The 14,874-nt window shown below is 35.2% G+C and overlaps 1 protein-coding gene across 2 annotated transcripts in view; it reads left to right on the forward strand.

The window, feature by feature from the left end:
• The first annotated feature begins 449 nt into the window (after positions 1 to 449).
• The window catches only part of KIFAP3 (kinesin associated protein 3), a 165,294-nt gene continuing 150,869 nt past the window's right edge, over positions 450 to 14,874 (forward strand). The window contains exon 1 of one of the 2 annotated variants that reach the window (XM_089911285.1): positions 450 to 544. In XM_089911285.1, the coding sequence (XP_089767411.1) occupies positions 465 to 544 (80 nt within the window). In that variant the 5' untranslated portion in view covers positions 450 to 464. Of the gene's footprint in view, positions 545 to 8,068; positions 8,305 to 14,874 lie in introns of those variants that run through there. The other variant, XM_022560136.3, reaches the window with a different exon arrangement.

The raw sequence follows: 14,874 nt of genomic DNA on the forward strand, positions 1-14,874 counted from the left end.
AACTTCCAATTGAACATGTACGTATATAACTACACATACAAATTCACAAACACAGGTGTTTTTGTGTGTGCATGAATGTGTGTGTACATGTATGACAAAATACATCTTCTATTTATACTGGACAATATTTATTCGACTGATGTCTTTAAGGATCATCAGGTTGATATGTATTTAAATAGTTGACACAACTATTTTCTCAAAGTATAGTTCAGGGTGTAAGAGAACATGGGGAAGAAAAAAAGCACAGAGATTCATTATTTTCCTAGTAGGCCACCTCCCTCTCTGTTCTGACCCTTGGAGAAACCTAATGAATGATGTCATAGTTGTTGTCTTACATCATACTAGTTGAATGCAGAGATTACCACCATCAAGAAGAGGATGTATTTTAAAGGATCCTCTTAACTTAAATCTCTTTTGCATTAAGATGTGCAATGTGAGCTCAAATTAACTTGAAAAGTGAGAAGATGACCACATTAATAGCCAGTGGATGTGGATTCTTTGGACCACGATGGCCATTTGATGATATCCCAAAGGCAGTCACAAGGTAAGAAACGATTTTCTGTGAACTTCTGAAGCAAATCAGCATTGAAATTTAAAAGCAGCATATATGGAGAAGAAAAAATGTAATTCTTACATCTCTGTTCTCTGTTGCTGTGTGGATAAAATATAGAACAATTAATACTGCTAAAATAATAAATTTCAACATATAATTTTTCTATATTAAAATGCTTTCATGGGGCTTCCCTGGTGGCACAGTGGTTGGGGGGTCCGCCTGCTGATGCAGGGGACACGGGTTCGTGCCCCAGTCCGGGAGGATCCCACATGCCGCGGAGCGGCTGGGCCCGTGAGCCATGGCCGCTGGGCCTGCGCGTCCGGAGCCTGTGCTCCGCAACGGGAGAGGCCACAAGAGTGAGAGGCCCGCGTACTGCAAAAAAAAAAAAAAAAAATGCTTTCATGGCTCTCAATGTGTGCAGAGAATATGCAAATACCACACTCTCTCATAGCAGGCTTTCCACAATTTTGCCCCTCCTGAATTTTCCAAATTTATTTTTCATTGCTCTCCTACTCAAACCTAACTCCCTAACTATCTCAACTACTTGCATTTACCTAAATATATACTGATATTTCATATGTTTGTGTATATACTATTGTTTATATATTGTGTGTATACTATTGCCCTTTCCTAGGATATCCCTATTATGTTTCTCTGGTAAGCAATTTTTTATTTATCCTTTTTGAGCCCTACTCTAAGCTTCTATCCACCATGAGTGGATTATTTCCTTCTTTGTGCCAACATTCTACTTGTTTCACATTGCCAATATGACAGTCAAGTTATCTGTTTACATACATGGTGAGTACTTTATGTGCTTCTTGAAAGCTGTAATTATATCTGATAAAGCAGGAGCTACCATTTGTTAGTTATCACTATGTGTCAAGAACTGTGACTGGAAATGTAATTTTAAACCTGTGATTTTAAAACTTTTGAATCACTCGTAAACAAATCATGTCCATAAAGTACAGTAAATGCAGTAGAAGAACAGAGAAAGCACTTTACTAAGTCTGGAACTTAAGAGAAGCTTCTAGGAGGTACAGTTTTGCAGAAGGAGAAAACTGATATTAACAGGAAGGTTTCCCAAAGCAATGCAGCCTGACTCCTGATGAATATAGGTGCAAAAATTCTCAACAAAATACTAGCAAACTGAATTCAAAAGCACACTAAAAGGACCATACAACCATGATCAAGTGAGATTTATCCCTAGACGCAAGGATGGTTCAATATATGCAAATCAATAAATATACATCACGTTGATAGAAAGATGACAATCATATGATCATCTGAATGGATGCAGAAAAATCATTTGACAAAATTCAATCCTTTCATGATACAAATGCTCATCCAACTAGGAATAGAAGGAAATTAACATAATTAAGGCCACCTATGAAAGCCCACTGCTAACATCATACTTAACAGTGGAAAATGGAAGGCTTTTACTCTAAGATCATGAACAAGACAAGGATGTCCACTCTTGCCACTTTTATTTAATACAGTACTGGAAGTACTAATCAGATCATTTAGGCAAGAAAAATAAAAGGCATCTAAATAGGAAAGGAAGAAGTAAAATTATTTCTGTTTGCAGATGACATGATTGTATATTTTTAAAGCCCTAAAGATTCCACAAAAATCTGTTAGAATAAATGATTCAATAAAAAGTTTCAAGAAACAAAATCAACATACAAAAATCAGTTGTATTTCTGTATTCTAACAGTAAACTATCTAAAAAGGAAATTAAGAAAACAATCCCATTCACAATATTATAAAAAAATCATTTAGAAATAAACTTCATGGAGGTAAAAACCATATACAATGAAAACTACAAAACATTGATAAATGAGAATAAAGAAGACAAAAACCAATGGAAAGACAACCCATGTTCATGGATTAGAAGATTTAATATTGTCAAATTTTCCACACTACCCAAAGTTATTTAAAGATTCAATCTAATCCTATAGAAATTCCAATGGCATTTTATTTTACAGATGTAGGAAAAACAATCCTATACTTTATATGGAACCAAATGGGCCTCAAATAGCCCAAACCATCTTGAGAAAGAATAGCATACCTGGAGGCATCTTGCTTCCTGACACATAGACAAATGGGACAGAAGAGACAGCCCAGAAATAAACAGATATTCTTTATTAGAGTGAGGAAGTCACCTTCTACTCTTAGCTTTCTAATAGGTTTTTAAATCATGAATTCTGTCAAATTCATTTTCTGCCTCTATTGACATGATCATACGGTTATTCACATTTATATTTCCAATGTGGTAAATTATTGGATTTTCATATGTTAAACTAAACTTGCATTCTGAGTTAAACCCCATTTGGTCACAATGTATTTTTTTTTATATATTGCTGATTTAATTTACTAGTATTTTTTTAAAAGATTGTTACATATAAGCTCACTAAAGATATTTGTCTGAATATGATGGCAGGAAAATTCTGACCCTTTTATATGAGTTGGTAAATATTCCTTCATTCTTTATTTTCTGCATGAGTATGTAAGTTGAACTTATTTCTTAGAACTAATCAGTAAAGCTGTGCTTGGAATATTCTTTGTGTGAAAAACTGTAATTAGGTCTTTGATTTCTTTTAAAAATACAGAGTTTTAACATTTTCTATTTCTTGTTTCAGTTTTAATGATGTGTATCTTTCAGATCTAGTATCTGTTGCTATCTCTCTGATCAGTTTGGTCAGGCTAGTGAAAACATAAATAAAAAATGAACAAAATATTTGAACAAAGACTTCACCCAAAATGATACACAAATGGTAAATAAGGACATGAAATATGCTTATACCATTAATCATCACAGAAATACAATTTAAATCAAATGAGATATCTCTACACACCTGTTAGAATGACTTGATTAAACAAACAAATTAAAAACTTGATAATACCAAGTGCTGGTGAGGATATGTATCAGCTGAAGTCATACATTGTTGGTGGGAATGCAAAATAGCACAACCACTTTGGAAAACAGTTTTGCAGTTTCACAGAGTTATTCACACATTTGCTATATACCTGAACAATTCTACTCTTAGGTGTTCGCTTTCAGGAGAAAAGAAAACTTTAGTTGACACAAAAACCTGTATGTAAATATTTAGAGTGGCTTTATTCACAGTTCCCAAATACTAGAAACAACCCAAATGTGGTAAATGAATAAACTGTGATACATTCATACAATGGAACACTAGCTGACAGTAAAAAAGGAATAAATTAATGAAACACAATATGGATGGCCCCCAAAAGCTAAGAGAAAGAAACCAGACTCGAAAGGCTATATCAAATATGCTTACATTTAGATGACATTCTGGAAAAAGGGAAATGATAGGAACAGAAAACATCAGTATTTATCAGAGCCTGATGTTGGGGGAACAGGATGACTCCAAAGGAACAGAGAGGAATTTGGGGGATGACAGAATTGCTCAATATTTTGATTGTGTAATGGTTACATGACTCGTGTACTTGTCAAAATGCATAACCGCACACCAAGAAGAATGCATCTTATTGTATGCAAATTATACCACAATTTAAAAAACACTGTATGTAATCTTCTTCAATTTACTTTCATTCAATATAATGTTTCTAATACTCATTCATGTTGTCTGTATAGTTCTAGTTCATTAACTTTCTCTGCTGCATAATATTGTATTGTGTGAATATTTCAAACATATTTATCCATTCTCCTGCAAAAATATTTTGGAGTTTGTTTTTCAGATTTTCTTTTTCTATTATGCACAACACTGCTCTGATAGTTCTGGAACAAACCTCATTGTGCACATATGCTATAATTTTCTGAGTTATATAACTAGGGGTAGAATTGCAGAAATTTAGAGAATATCCTCGTTCAACTTTACAAGATAATGAAGACATTTTATTCTCAAGTGGTAGTTGCAATGAACACTCACACCTGAAATGTTTACTAAATCATTTCCAGGGTTTCACGTTTTCACCAGAATTTGGTATTGTTAGAATTCTTAAATTTTGCACCGTGGTCAGTGTAAAATTGTATCTTTTTATGGTCTTAATTGAGATCTTCCTGATTACTATTGAGATGGAACATCTTTTCATGTTTTGTTTTGTTTATCTTGCTAATACTAATTTGTTCTCTTCTTTGTCCATTTTCCCATTGGGTTGTTTGTCTTTTCCTTTTTGATTCATAGTGGATCTTGAAGCAGTCAATTTAATCCTTTGTTAGTTTTCATGTGATACAAATAGGTCACATCATTTTTTAACTTATCTTTTTTACTTTATGGTATCATGGTTAATAATTAGAAGTTATTAATTTTAATGGAGTGAATTTATCAATCTTATTTCTAGTGCTTTCTGTATTTTGTTTTAAAATTTGTCCTTAACTGAATGTCATAAAGATAATTTATATTTGCTTCTGAATATTTTTAAAGTTTTCTCTTCTACACTGAAGTGTTTATTCAATGTAGAATTAGCTTCTGCACATGGCATGAGGTAGGGATCCAATTTAATTTGTTACACGTGCATAAACAATTGTCTCAAAAACATTTATTGAAAATACATTTTTCCCATAATGATCTGAAAATTCACTTCTGTCATATTTCAAGTTTACACATGTGCATGGGTCTGGTTCTCTTTTTTGTTTCACTTGTGTTCTCTCCCTATGTCAATACTATACTTTGTAATTATTATTCTGATATGATATATCTTGATATCCAATTGGGTATGTTCCCCACTCTTTGGGCTATCTTCTTTATTTAGTTCTGCACATGAGATCTGTTGACCTGAAACAAAAATAGACTGCCACACATTTCTCCAGCAAAGATGTGCTTATTTGGGCTCAGCAGAGCATTGTAATTTGGGGTCTGCAATTGCAGTGAACCACTTGCAAGTGCCCCATAGGGCAATGCTTTTATAGAGAGGAAAAGGAAGTTGGGAAGGCTATAGTAAATAAAGAGTCCATGACTTTTCACTGACTGAGAACTTGACAGGAAAGGAGTCTTTCTTCTTCCTGTTGGGCTCTGCTATCATCATAGGGCATGAGAGCTTCCCATTCCGTTTCCCAACTCTATTTAATTGAGATTTTCATTTATTAATTTTTTACAGATCTGACAGTTCAGTTAGATTCAGGTTAATTTTTGGCAAGAATACTTAATAGGTGATCTTGTGTGCTTCCTATTGCATATACTATCAGGTACTATGACTATTAATGATGCCTAGTTTACTTGTTTAAAATGCTGATAGCCAGATCTCCCCATTGTAAAGTAACATTTTTTCCACTTAGAATTATCAAGTAATCTGTGGGGTGAAACTCTACCACATTTAAAATTATTTTATAATAAATCAATGAGGTGCATTACTTCTTGGGGCTTGCAAAATAGTAACTGTCTATAATTATATTGTTCCAGTACTAGCAGGAATTTTCTGTAAAAAAAAAAAGAGCTTTCCCTCATTAAGAGGAGGTAAATTATGGTTTATTTCCAAAAGGCTTGGATTAAATGCTTAATTATTTCCTTTAATTACCAAGTTTCAGAGTAAGAATTTGATGCACTCATTACCTTCAATGAAAGTAAGGTTTTGTTTTTCTGTTTTTCTATGTGTCGTTGAGTATCATTATGGACTCCTGTATTTTTATTATGTGTTAAATCAACCACAGTAATTATTCCTTGTGAGGCAAATTACCTCAAAATTGACTACTGTCTTTTGGACACAATACCATTAGTATTTTCTTACTTTCAAGAATAAAATGCCTAGGTTCATCTTGTACTGTCCCTGCTATAGACTGACAGCTTCTCTAGTTCAGGCCCAGTTTCAGTTTATCTCCTTATTGGCCTCTGGGCATTTCCTCTAGATTTTTGTTGCTGTTATTGTTTCAAGCTCAAGTATGCATTTTTTTCAATTCCAAATATTTATTTAGTGCCAACTATGAGCCAGATGCTGTTCTAAGGATACTGAAGTAAACAAAGCAAAATCTCTGATCTCAAGGAGCTTATATTGCAAGAATGCTTATTATATAAACTATGAATTTTAATAGATATTGTGATCTGGCAATATTAGGTATTGTAGGGGTTTTAAGGTAATGTAGCTATGAGTGATAATTTGTAAAATTTTATATCAGTTTTGAGAATGAATATTTGGGGAAAAAAAAACAACAACAGAAAATAGGAAGTCCAGTTAGGAAAGAATTGCAGTATTCCAAGTCTGAAATGGTTAGGCTAGTAGGTAGAAGGGAGAATGGAGAAGAAAGCTGGATTGCAGGAATATCTTGAAGGAAGAAAAGATAAAATTTTGAAATAGTTTAACAAGAGGGCATGATACAAAGAAAGATGTCAAAGTTATCTCCATACAGTCTTCCCTGGAAGACTGGAAGAATGACTACAACACTGACAAATAGTGTAGCCTGTGTGAATGGGTGGGCGATAAAAATCTCTTAGTCGGTATGGACTGTGTCTATATTTAATATTCCATGCAGTGCACTGCATTAACGTACTGCATCTGAAAAAGGCAGTGGAACAATGGTGTAGACACAGTGCAAGGTGACTAAAAATATAGAACTAGAAGTGAGTGACAGGTGAGAAGTGGGAGTAGAAACGCCTCCTTTGTTATCCCTAGAGGCTGGTTTGATGTCTGGCACAAAGCTGGCCCTCAATTAATATTTATTGAATAAATGAACGTAAGTCATTTGCATAGATGAGAAAGCTGAGCCCATGGGAATAGATCTCAGAAAGAGGACATTACTTGCTAAGGTTCAAAAACAGCCCTATTGATTCCACGTATAAGTGGTATCACATCGTATTTGTCTCTCTCTGACGTACTTCACTTCATATAAGAGATTGGCACAATATTGTAAATCAACTATATTTCAATAAAAAAACCCAACAAAACAGAAAAACAGCCCTTTGGCCCTATGGTCTGAATTGCCAACAGTTGCCTGTCTTAGAGGAAATGATTCCAAACGTAGCCCGAGTTAGGGATAGTTTAGGAGTTGTAATTTCAGGAGCTGTGTGTGTGTGTGCGGGGCAGGGGTGCATTCTAGATTTAGGATACCAAAATCTAAGTGAGAGATTTGCCCCTCGATCAAAGTTGATATTAATTGTATTCATTTCGTAAGGGTCAGCCTATCTGCTCAAGTTCCAGCTTCTCAGTGCAATCAGTGCAGCTCCTTTTCCACAATGCCCCAAATACAAACCTTTCTTTACAGGTTACCAGCCGAGGGCCTGACTGCTCTAGAGCATTCTCTAATTAAAAGGTTAACGGATTTCCTTTCCCTCTTTTCAAGCGAAGGACCTGAAATATCAATTCGACTGACCGGGATGACTCTTTCAATTCCCATCCTCAAGGGGGCGGTGACCACGGAGCCACTCCTTAACCACGCGCGCTGAAATCTGCTGCAAATACCTCCACGTTCCGCTCCAGGGTGCGTCAGATTAGTCCCAAAGGCTAGCACCGCATACTGAGCCTGCGCGTATTGGCGCCGCGGAGCAGGCGCATGCGCTTTGAGGCGGAGCTCATACAGGCCGCTCTGGGCGGGTCTGGGCAGCGCCAGCGTTTTGGGGCCTAGGAGCCGTGGGAGGAGCCGGCGGCTTCACCCTGGTAACCAGAGCGCTGTAGCTGCCCCGCCTTGCAGGCCTCAGGACTGTCATCGCCTTTGGGTGTGGGGTACTTTGGCCAGCGTCCCCGGAAATAGCCCTGCCGGCCTCTCTCAGACACCCCCATCCTCCCCACGCCGCCGTCGCCGCCGCCATGCAGGGGGAGGACGCCAGATACCTCAAAAGGTGACGACCCCCCAAGGCTCGGTCCTACCCTCCTTGCCCGGACCCTGAGGTTATTCTTAAAAGGTTCTTGGGTTGGCCGTGAGATGTCACTGGACAAAGCTTACAAGAGGGGTGGGAGACGGGAGAAATCACGGAAAGGGAGGGGGGGAAAGGTGAATTAAAAAGAGGAAGGGGCCCTTAGGGGATGCGGGTTTCTCCAGCCTCTTACCTGACTCAGCGGGGCCCTGACAGCATTGCAGATGGTTTCCTTGCTACATTACATTGTTCAGGTTAGAGGAACGAAGGGCGGAGTAAACTGCGTCTTCCTATTTTCCCCCGATACTCCGACTCTCCATTTTCCTTTAATAGATAAATCCTGTGGGAGCCTGGAACTGAAGTCTTCTGGCGCCTCTGTACTATGTCTCCAATTTGGGGTTCACTGCCATGGGGTTTTGAAATGAAGGGGAAAGAAGTGGTGGCTTTTAATTAATGGGAGACTGGATTGAGATGTTGCTTTCCAGTTTATTTCTGCTTTCCTCATCCATTTCACTGCCATGTATACAGTATAATTTTTGTAGGAGGTTCGTAATTATCAAGAGGTTTGTTCAGGAGCTTGACATGAAACAGGCCATCATTTCTTTAGTTTAAAAATATTTGTAGTATCAATTACTCCTTAAAGAAAAATGTAATCTGTTGGGATTATTTATTTGACTCAGGTCAAAGATAAGATCATCCCTCAAAAAAGAATAACTCTCACTGGACCATGAGTTAGCAGTGATCCAGTACAAAAAAATATTTTAATTAGGAGTCTCCATTTTTAGCTAAGTCCCTGTTACTGATTGTGCAAATACCCTAGAAAGCCACATGTATTCTTTTGGACTCAGTTTCCTTATCTAAAAATGGGGCAAGTATTACTTTATGATAGGTATGAGGACCAAATATGAAAATGTTTTAAAAAGATAAAACATGCATGTAAGGTGGTGGCATCATTTCAATTCATAGTATACTTTTACTGAACGTATTTATCCCAGCTTGGCAGGGCCCTGATCATCACAGAAAGATCTAACCTTTAAATAGACTCTTAAAAGGGATTGAAATTGTTGTAAAATCAATCAAGCAACCAACTGTATTCACTGTCTTTTTAGGCCTGAAGCATATATTGCCTGCCTGTCCCATTTTATAGAAATATATCTGAAACTGTTACATAACCAGAGCTTATCAGTAAAAATTTCAAAAAAGAATATATGTAATCATAACAAGTATATAGTCAGCATTTATTTCCTCACTGCATTTTACTTACATCGGTCATTTAAAATATCTTGATTGAAAATTTGGTGAAAGAAGAAAACAAGAAATTCTTTCTCCTTCAACTTTAAAATCAAGGTTGTTCTAGAGCAAAGAGTCACTATTACATCATTAGCTTATTTTCATGTAATGTAGTTGTGCCAGAAAATAGTTTTTCTTAGGATTCTGGTATCCTGTGGTCCCTTAGGCATCCTGTGACTTGTAATTCGCAACCTATTGCTTACTTTTAAAGCTAAATTATGTGGAGTTCAACAAAAAAATCAGACAAGTCACTATAATGTTTGAAGTAAAATAAGGTCAGAATCTGGAAAGGCTGAAATATACACTTCTCAATTTTGTCTAATTTTGACAATATAAATAGTTTGCATTGCCTGCTTTCAGTTTAGAAATGTGCATCCAACATATAATCATATAGGCCCGATGGCTTATGATATGACAGAACATTCCATTTTAATGATTGATTCTTTGATAGTAATTACATATATTCATTCCTTTTGCAATATTTTGACTTTTATTATTTTGTTTTTAACAAGAGGGCAGTATGTTTTCAATCTAATTGATTCATTCTAATTTTAATTATTTAATTTCAGTGGTTTCATTGTAGCTATCACTGAGGAATCTCTAGTCTCTATATGTTTACATGTGTAATAGATTATAGAATCAAAAATGAGGTTTCATTTTTTGTTCTGCTACCCATTAGTGTTCTGATTCAATAGTGCTTAATACATACTTACCAAATACTTAGACCATGCCTAGCATTGTTTTGATCACTGAGGAAATGATTAAATAGACACAGTTCATATCCTCAGTCAGATATGCACACAAATAAATAGACAGTTAATCTAGTGGGTTTTGTTTTTTGCCTCTTAAAACTCTCTGACGGCTTTCCATTGCTCTTAGAGTAACAGCACCAACCTTTTCAGCTTCATCTCTCTCTGCTCCCCTCCTGCCCCCAACAATTCCATACTTCAGGCTTACAGAAATAACTTCTTTTAGATCCCTATGTGTTTCAGTGTTAGACTCCAAGTGCCCTTCCCATTGCCTGGTATTTGTCTTGTTCTTTATCCAGCTAACTCTTCATCTTACCTGTTTTAGCTTAAATGTCACTTCTTCTAGAAGGTATTTCCTGAGCTGCCCTTTCCCACCCCACAATCTGCCATCCAGGTCAGATATACCTGCTAGCTTCCATGATAGCTAATACCTTGTCTTTTCCCATTCTTACTATTTTATTGTTATTGTTTGTCTTTCCTGCTGGTCTGTAAGCTTCAGAAGGGTAAGAATTTTTGCATCAGTATTCATAAAGGATATTCATAAATTATATTCAAAAATATATTCTGTTTTTATGGCGTATTTGTCTTTCTTTGGTATCAGGGTAATGGTGGCCTCATAGAATGAATTAAGAAGTGTTCCCTCTTTTTCTAGTTTTTGGAGGAGTTTGAGAAGGATTGATGTTAATTTGGTACAATTCACCAGTGAAACTATCTGGTTTTGGACTTTGTTGGGAAGTTTTGATCACTTATTCAACCTCTTATTTTGGGGGAATTCAGAATTTCTATTTCTTTTGAGTCAGTTTTGGTAGTTTGTGAATTTCTAGCAGTTTGTCCATTTCATCTAGGTTATCTGCTTTGTTGGCTTACAGTTCATAGTATTTTTTTTATTTCTATGAGGTCAGAGATAATAGTAATAATGTCCCACTTTAATTTCCAATTCTAGTAACTTGAGTCTTCTCTCTTTTTTTCTTAGTTTAACTAAAGGTTTGTCAATTTTGTTGAACTTTTCAAAGAACCAACTTTTAATTTTTTGATTTCCTCTATTGCTTTTCTATCCTCTACTTCTTTTATCTCTGTCTTTATCTTTATTATTTCCTCCCTTCTACTAGCTTGTTGTTTAGTTTGCTCTTTTTCTAGTTCCTCAAGGTGGAAAATTAGGTCATTGAGTTGAAATCTTTTCTTTAATTGAGATATAATTGACATATACCATTATAATAGTTTCAGTTGTACAACATAATGATCCAGTATTTGTATATATTGCCAAATGATTATCACAGTAAGTCTAGTTAACATCCGTCACTATACAGTAACTTTTTTATTGTGATGAGACTTTTAAGATTTACTCACTTAGCAGTTTTTCATATATACAATATAGTATTATTAACCATAGTCACCATGCTGTACATAACAGCCCCAGGACTCATTTATTTTATAGCTGGAAGTTTATACCTTTTTACCAGCTTCACCTACTTCATCCACTTCAACCACTTCCCACCTTTGGCAACCACCAATTTGTTATCTGTATTTGTGAGTTCAGGTTTTGTTTGTTTTGCTTTATTTTTAGATAAAAATAAATAGTGAGATCATATGGCATTTGTTTTTCTATCTCTGACTTATTTTACTTAGCACATTGCCCTAAGCTCTATTCATGTTGTAAATGACAAAATTTTCTTATTTTTTATGGCTGAATAATATTCCAGTGTGTGTGTGTGGGGTGGGGGGTGGGTGTATACACAGATATACGTATATTTTATCCATTCATCCATTGATTGACACTTAGGGTGCTTCCATGTCTTAGCTGTTGTAAATAATGCTGCAGTGAACATGGAGGTACATATATCTTTTGGAGTTAGTGTTTTCATTTCTTTTGGATAAATACCCAGAACAGAATTGCTGGATCATATGGAAGTTCAATTTTCAATTTTTTGAGAAACCTCCACACTGTTTTCCATAGTGGCTGAACCAATATAAATTCCTACCAACAGTTCACAGGCCTCTCTTTTCTTCACATCCTCTCCAGCACTTGTTATTTCTTGACTTTCTGATAATAACCATTCTAACAGGTGTGAGGTGATATTGCGATTTTGATTTTACATTTCTGATGATTAGTGATGTTGAACACCTTTTTATGTAATGTACCTGTTGCCCATCTATATATATTCTTTGGAAAAATGTCTGTTCAGATCCTCTGCCCATTTTTTGCTTAGATTGGTTTTTTGCTATTGAGTTGTATGAGCTCCTTATATATATTTTTTGGATATTAATCCCTTATCAGATATATGATTTGCAAATATTTTCTCCCATTTGGTAGGTTGCCTTTTAATTTTGTTGATGGTTTTCTTTGCTCTGTAGGAGCTTTTTGGTTTGATGTAGTACCAGTCATTTATTTTTGCTTTTGTTGCCTTAGTTTTTGGTGTCAGGTCCAAAAAATGATCACCAAGACCAAAGGCAAGGAGCTTACTGCCTATGTTTTCTTCTAGGAATTTTATGGTTTCAGGTCTTACATTTAAGGCTTTAATCCATTTTGAGTTGATTTGTGTGTATGGTATAAGATAGAGGTACAGTTTTATTCTTTTGCATATGGCCATCTAGTTTTCTCAACACTATTTATTGAAAGAACTGTCTTTTCCCAGGTGTATACTCTTGGCTTCTCTGTCATAAATTAATTGACCATATATATGTGGGTTTATTTCTGGGCTCTCTATTTTTTCTGTTGATCTGTGTGTCTGTTTTTATGCCAATATCATACTGTTTTGATTACTGTAGCTTTGTAATATAGTTTAAAATCAGGATGCATGATGCTGCCAACTTTGTTCTTCTTTCTCAAGATTGTTTTGGCTATTCAGGCTCTTTTGTGGTTCTGTACAAATTTTAGGATTTTTTGTTCTATTTCTGTGAAAAATGCCATTGAGAATTTGATAGGAATTGCATTGAATCTTTAGATTGCTTTGGATAGTATGGACATTTTAACAATTTTAATTCTTCCAGTTCATAAGCATGGAATATCTTTCCATTTATTTGAGTCTTTTTCAGTTTATTCCATTATTGTCTTATGGTTTTCAATATACAGGTCTTTCATATCCTTGGTTAAATTTATTTCTTAGGTATTTTATTCTTTTTGATGCGTTTGTAAATGAGATTGTTTTCTTAATTTCTCTTTCTGGTAGTTCATATTAGTGTAAGGAAATGCAACTAACTTATATACATTGATTTTGTATCCTAAAACTTTACTGAATTTGTTTATTCTAACAGTTTTTTGGTGGAGTCTTTAGGATTTTCTTTATATAATATCATGTCATGTGCAAATAGTGATGGCTTTATTCCTTTTTGATTTGGATACTTTTCATTTCTTTTTCTTGCCCAATTACTTTGGCTACCACTTCCAATACTGCGTTGAATAGAAGTAGCAAGACTTGGCATCCTTGCCTTGTTGTTGATCTTTCAGGAAAAGCTTTCAATATTTCACCCATAAGTATAATGTTAGCTGTGGGCCTGTCATATACCATCTATATTGTGTTGAGTTTCGTCCCTCTATACCTACTTTGTTGAGAGTTTTTATAATAAATGTATGTTGAATTTTGTCAAATGCCTTTCCCACATTTATTGAAATGGTATTATATGACTTTTATCCTTCATTTTGTTTGTGGTGTATCACATTGATTGATTTGTGTTTGTTGAACCATCCTCATATCTCTGGAATAAATTCCACTTGATAATGGTGTATGATTGTTGTTTTAAAGTATTGTTGAATTCAGTTTTGTAGCATTTTGTTGAGGATTTTTGCATCTGTATTCATCAGGTTTGTTTTTTTTGGTGTCTTTGTCTGGTTTTGATATAACAGTAATGCTGGCCTCATTAAATGAGTTTGGGAGTGTCCTTTCCTCGTCAGTTTTTGAGAAGAGTTTGAAAAGGATTGGTGTTAATTCTTCCAATGTTTGATAGAATTCACCCATGAAGCCATCTGGTCCTGGGCTTTTTTGGGGAGGTTTTTGACTACTGTTTTAACCTCCTCATTAGGAATCAGTCTGTTCTGATTTTCTGTTTCTTCATGATTCAGTCTTGAGAGGTTGTATGTTTCTAGGAATTTATCCATTTCTTCTGTGTTGTCTAATTTGTTGCAGTATAATTTTTAATAGTAGTTTCTTGAGATCTTTTATATTTCTGTGGTAACAATTGTAATGTCTCTTTTATTTCTGATTTTATTTATGGGCATACCTCGTTTTATTGCCTTTTGCTTTATTGCACTTTGCAGATATTGCATTCTTTATAAGTTAATGTTTGTGGCACCCCTGAGCCAAGCAAGTCTATTGGTGCCATTGTTCCAACAGCATTTGTTCACTTCTTGTCTCTGTCACATTTGGTAATTCTCCCAATATTTCAAATTTTTTCATTATTACTATATTTGTTATGGTGATTTGTGATCAGTTATCACTGATGTTACTATTGCAAAAGATTATATCTTGCCGAAGGCGCAGCTGCTTAGCATTTTTTAGAAATAAATATTTTAAAAAATAAG

Source organism: Delphinapterus leucas, chromosome 1 (assembly GCF_059928025.1).
Source record: "Delphinapterus leucas isolate spDelLeu-1000000601 "Yukka" chromosome 1, BTC_Dleu_Yukka2, whole genome shotgun sequence".
NCBI lineage: Eukaryota > Metazoa > Chordata > Mammalia > Artiodactyla > Monodontidae > Delphinapterus > Delphinapterus leucas.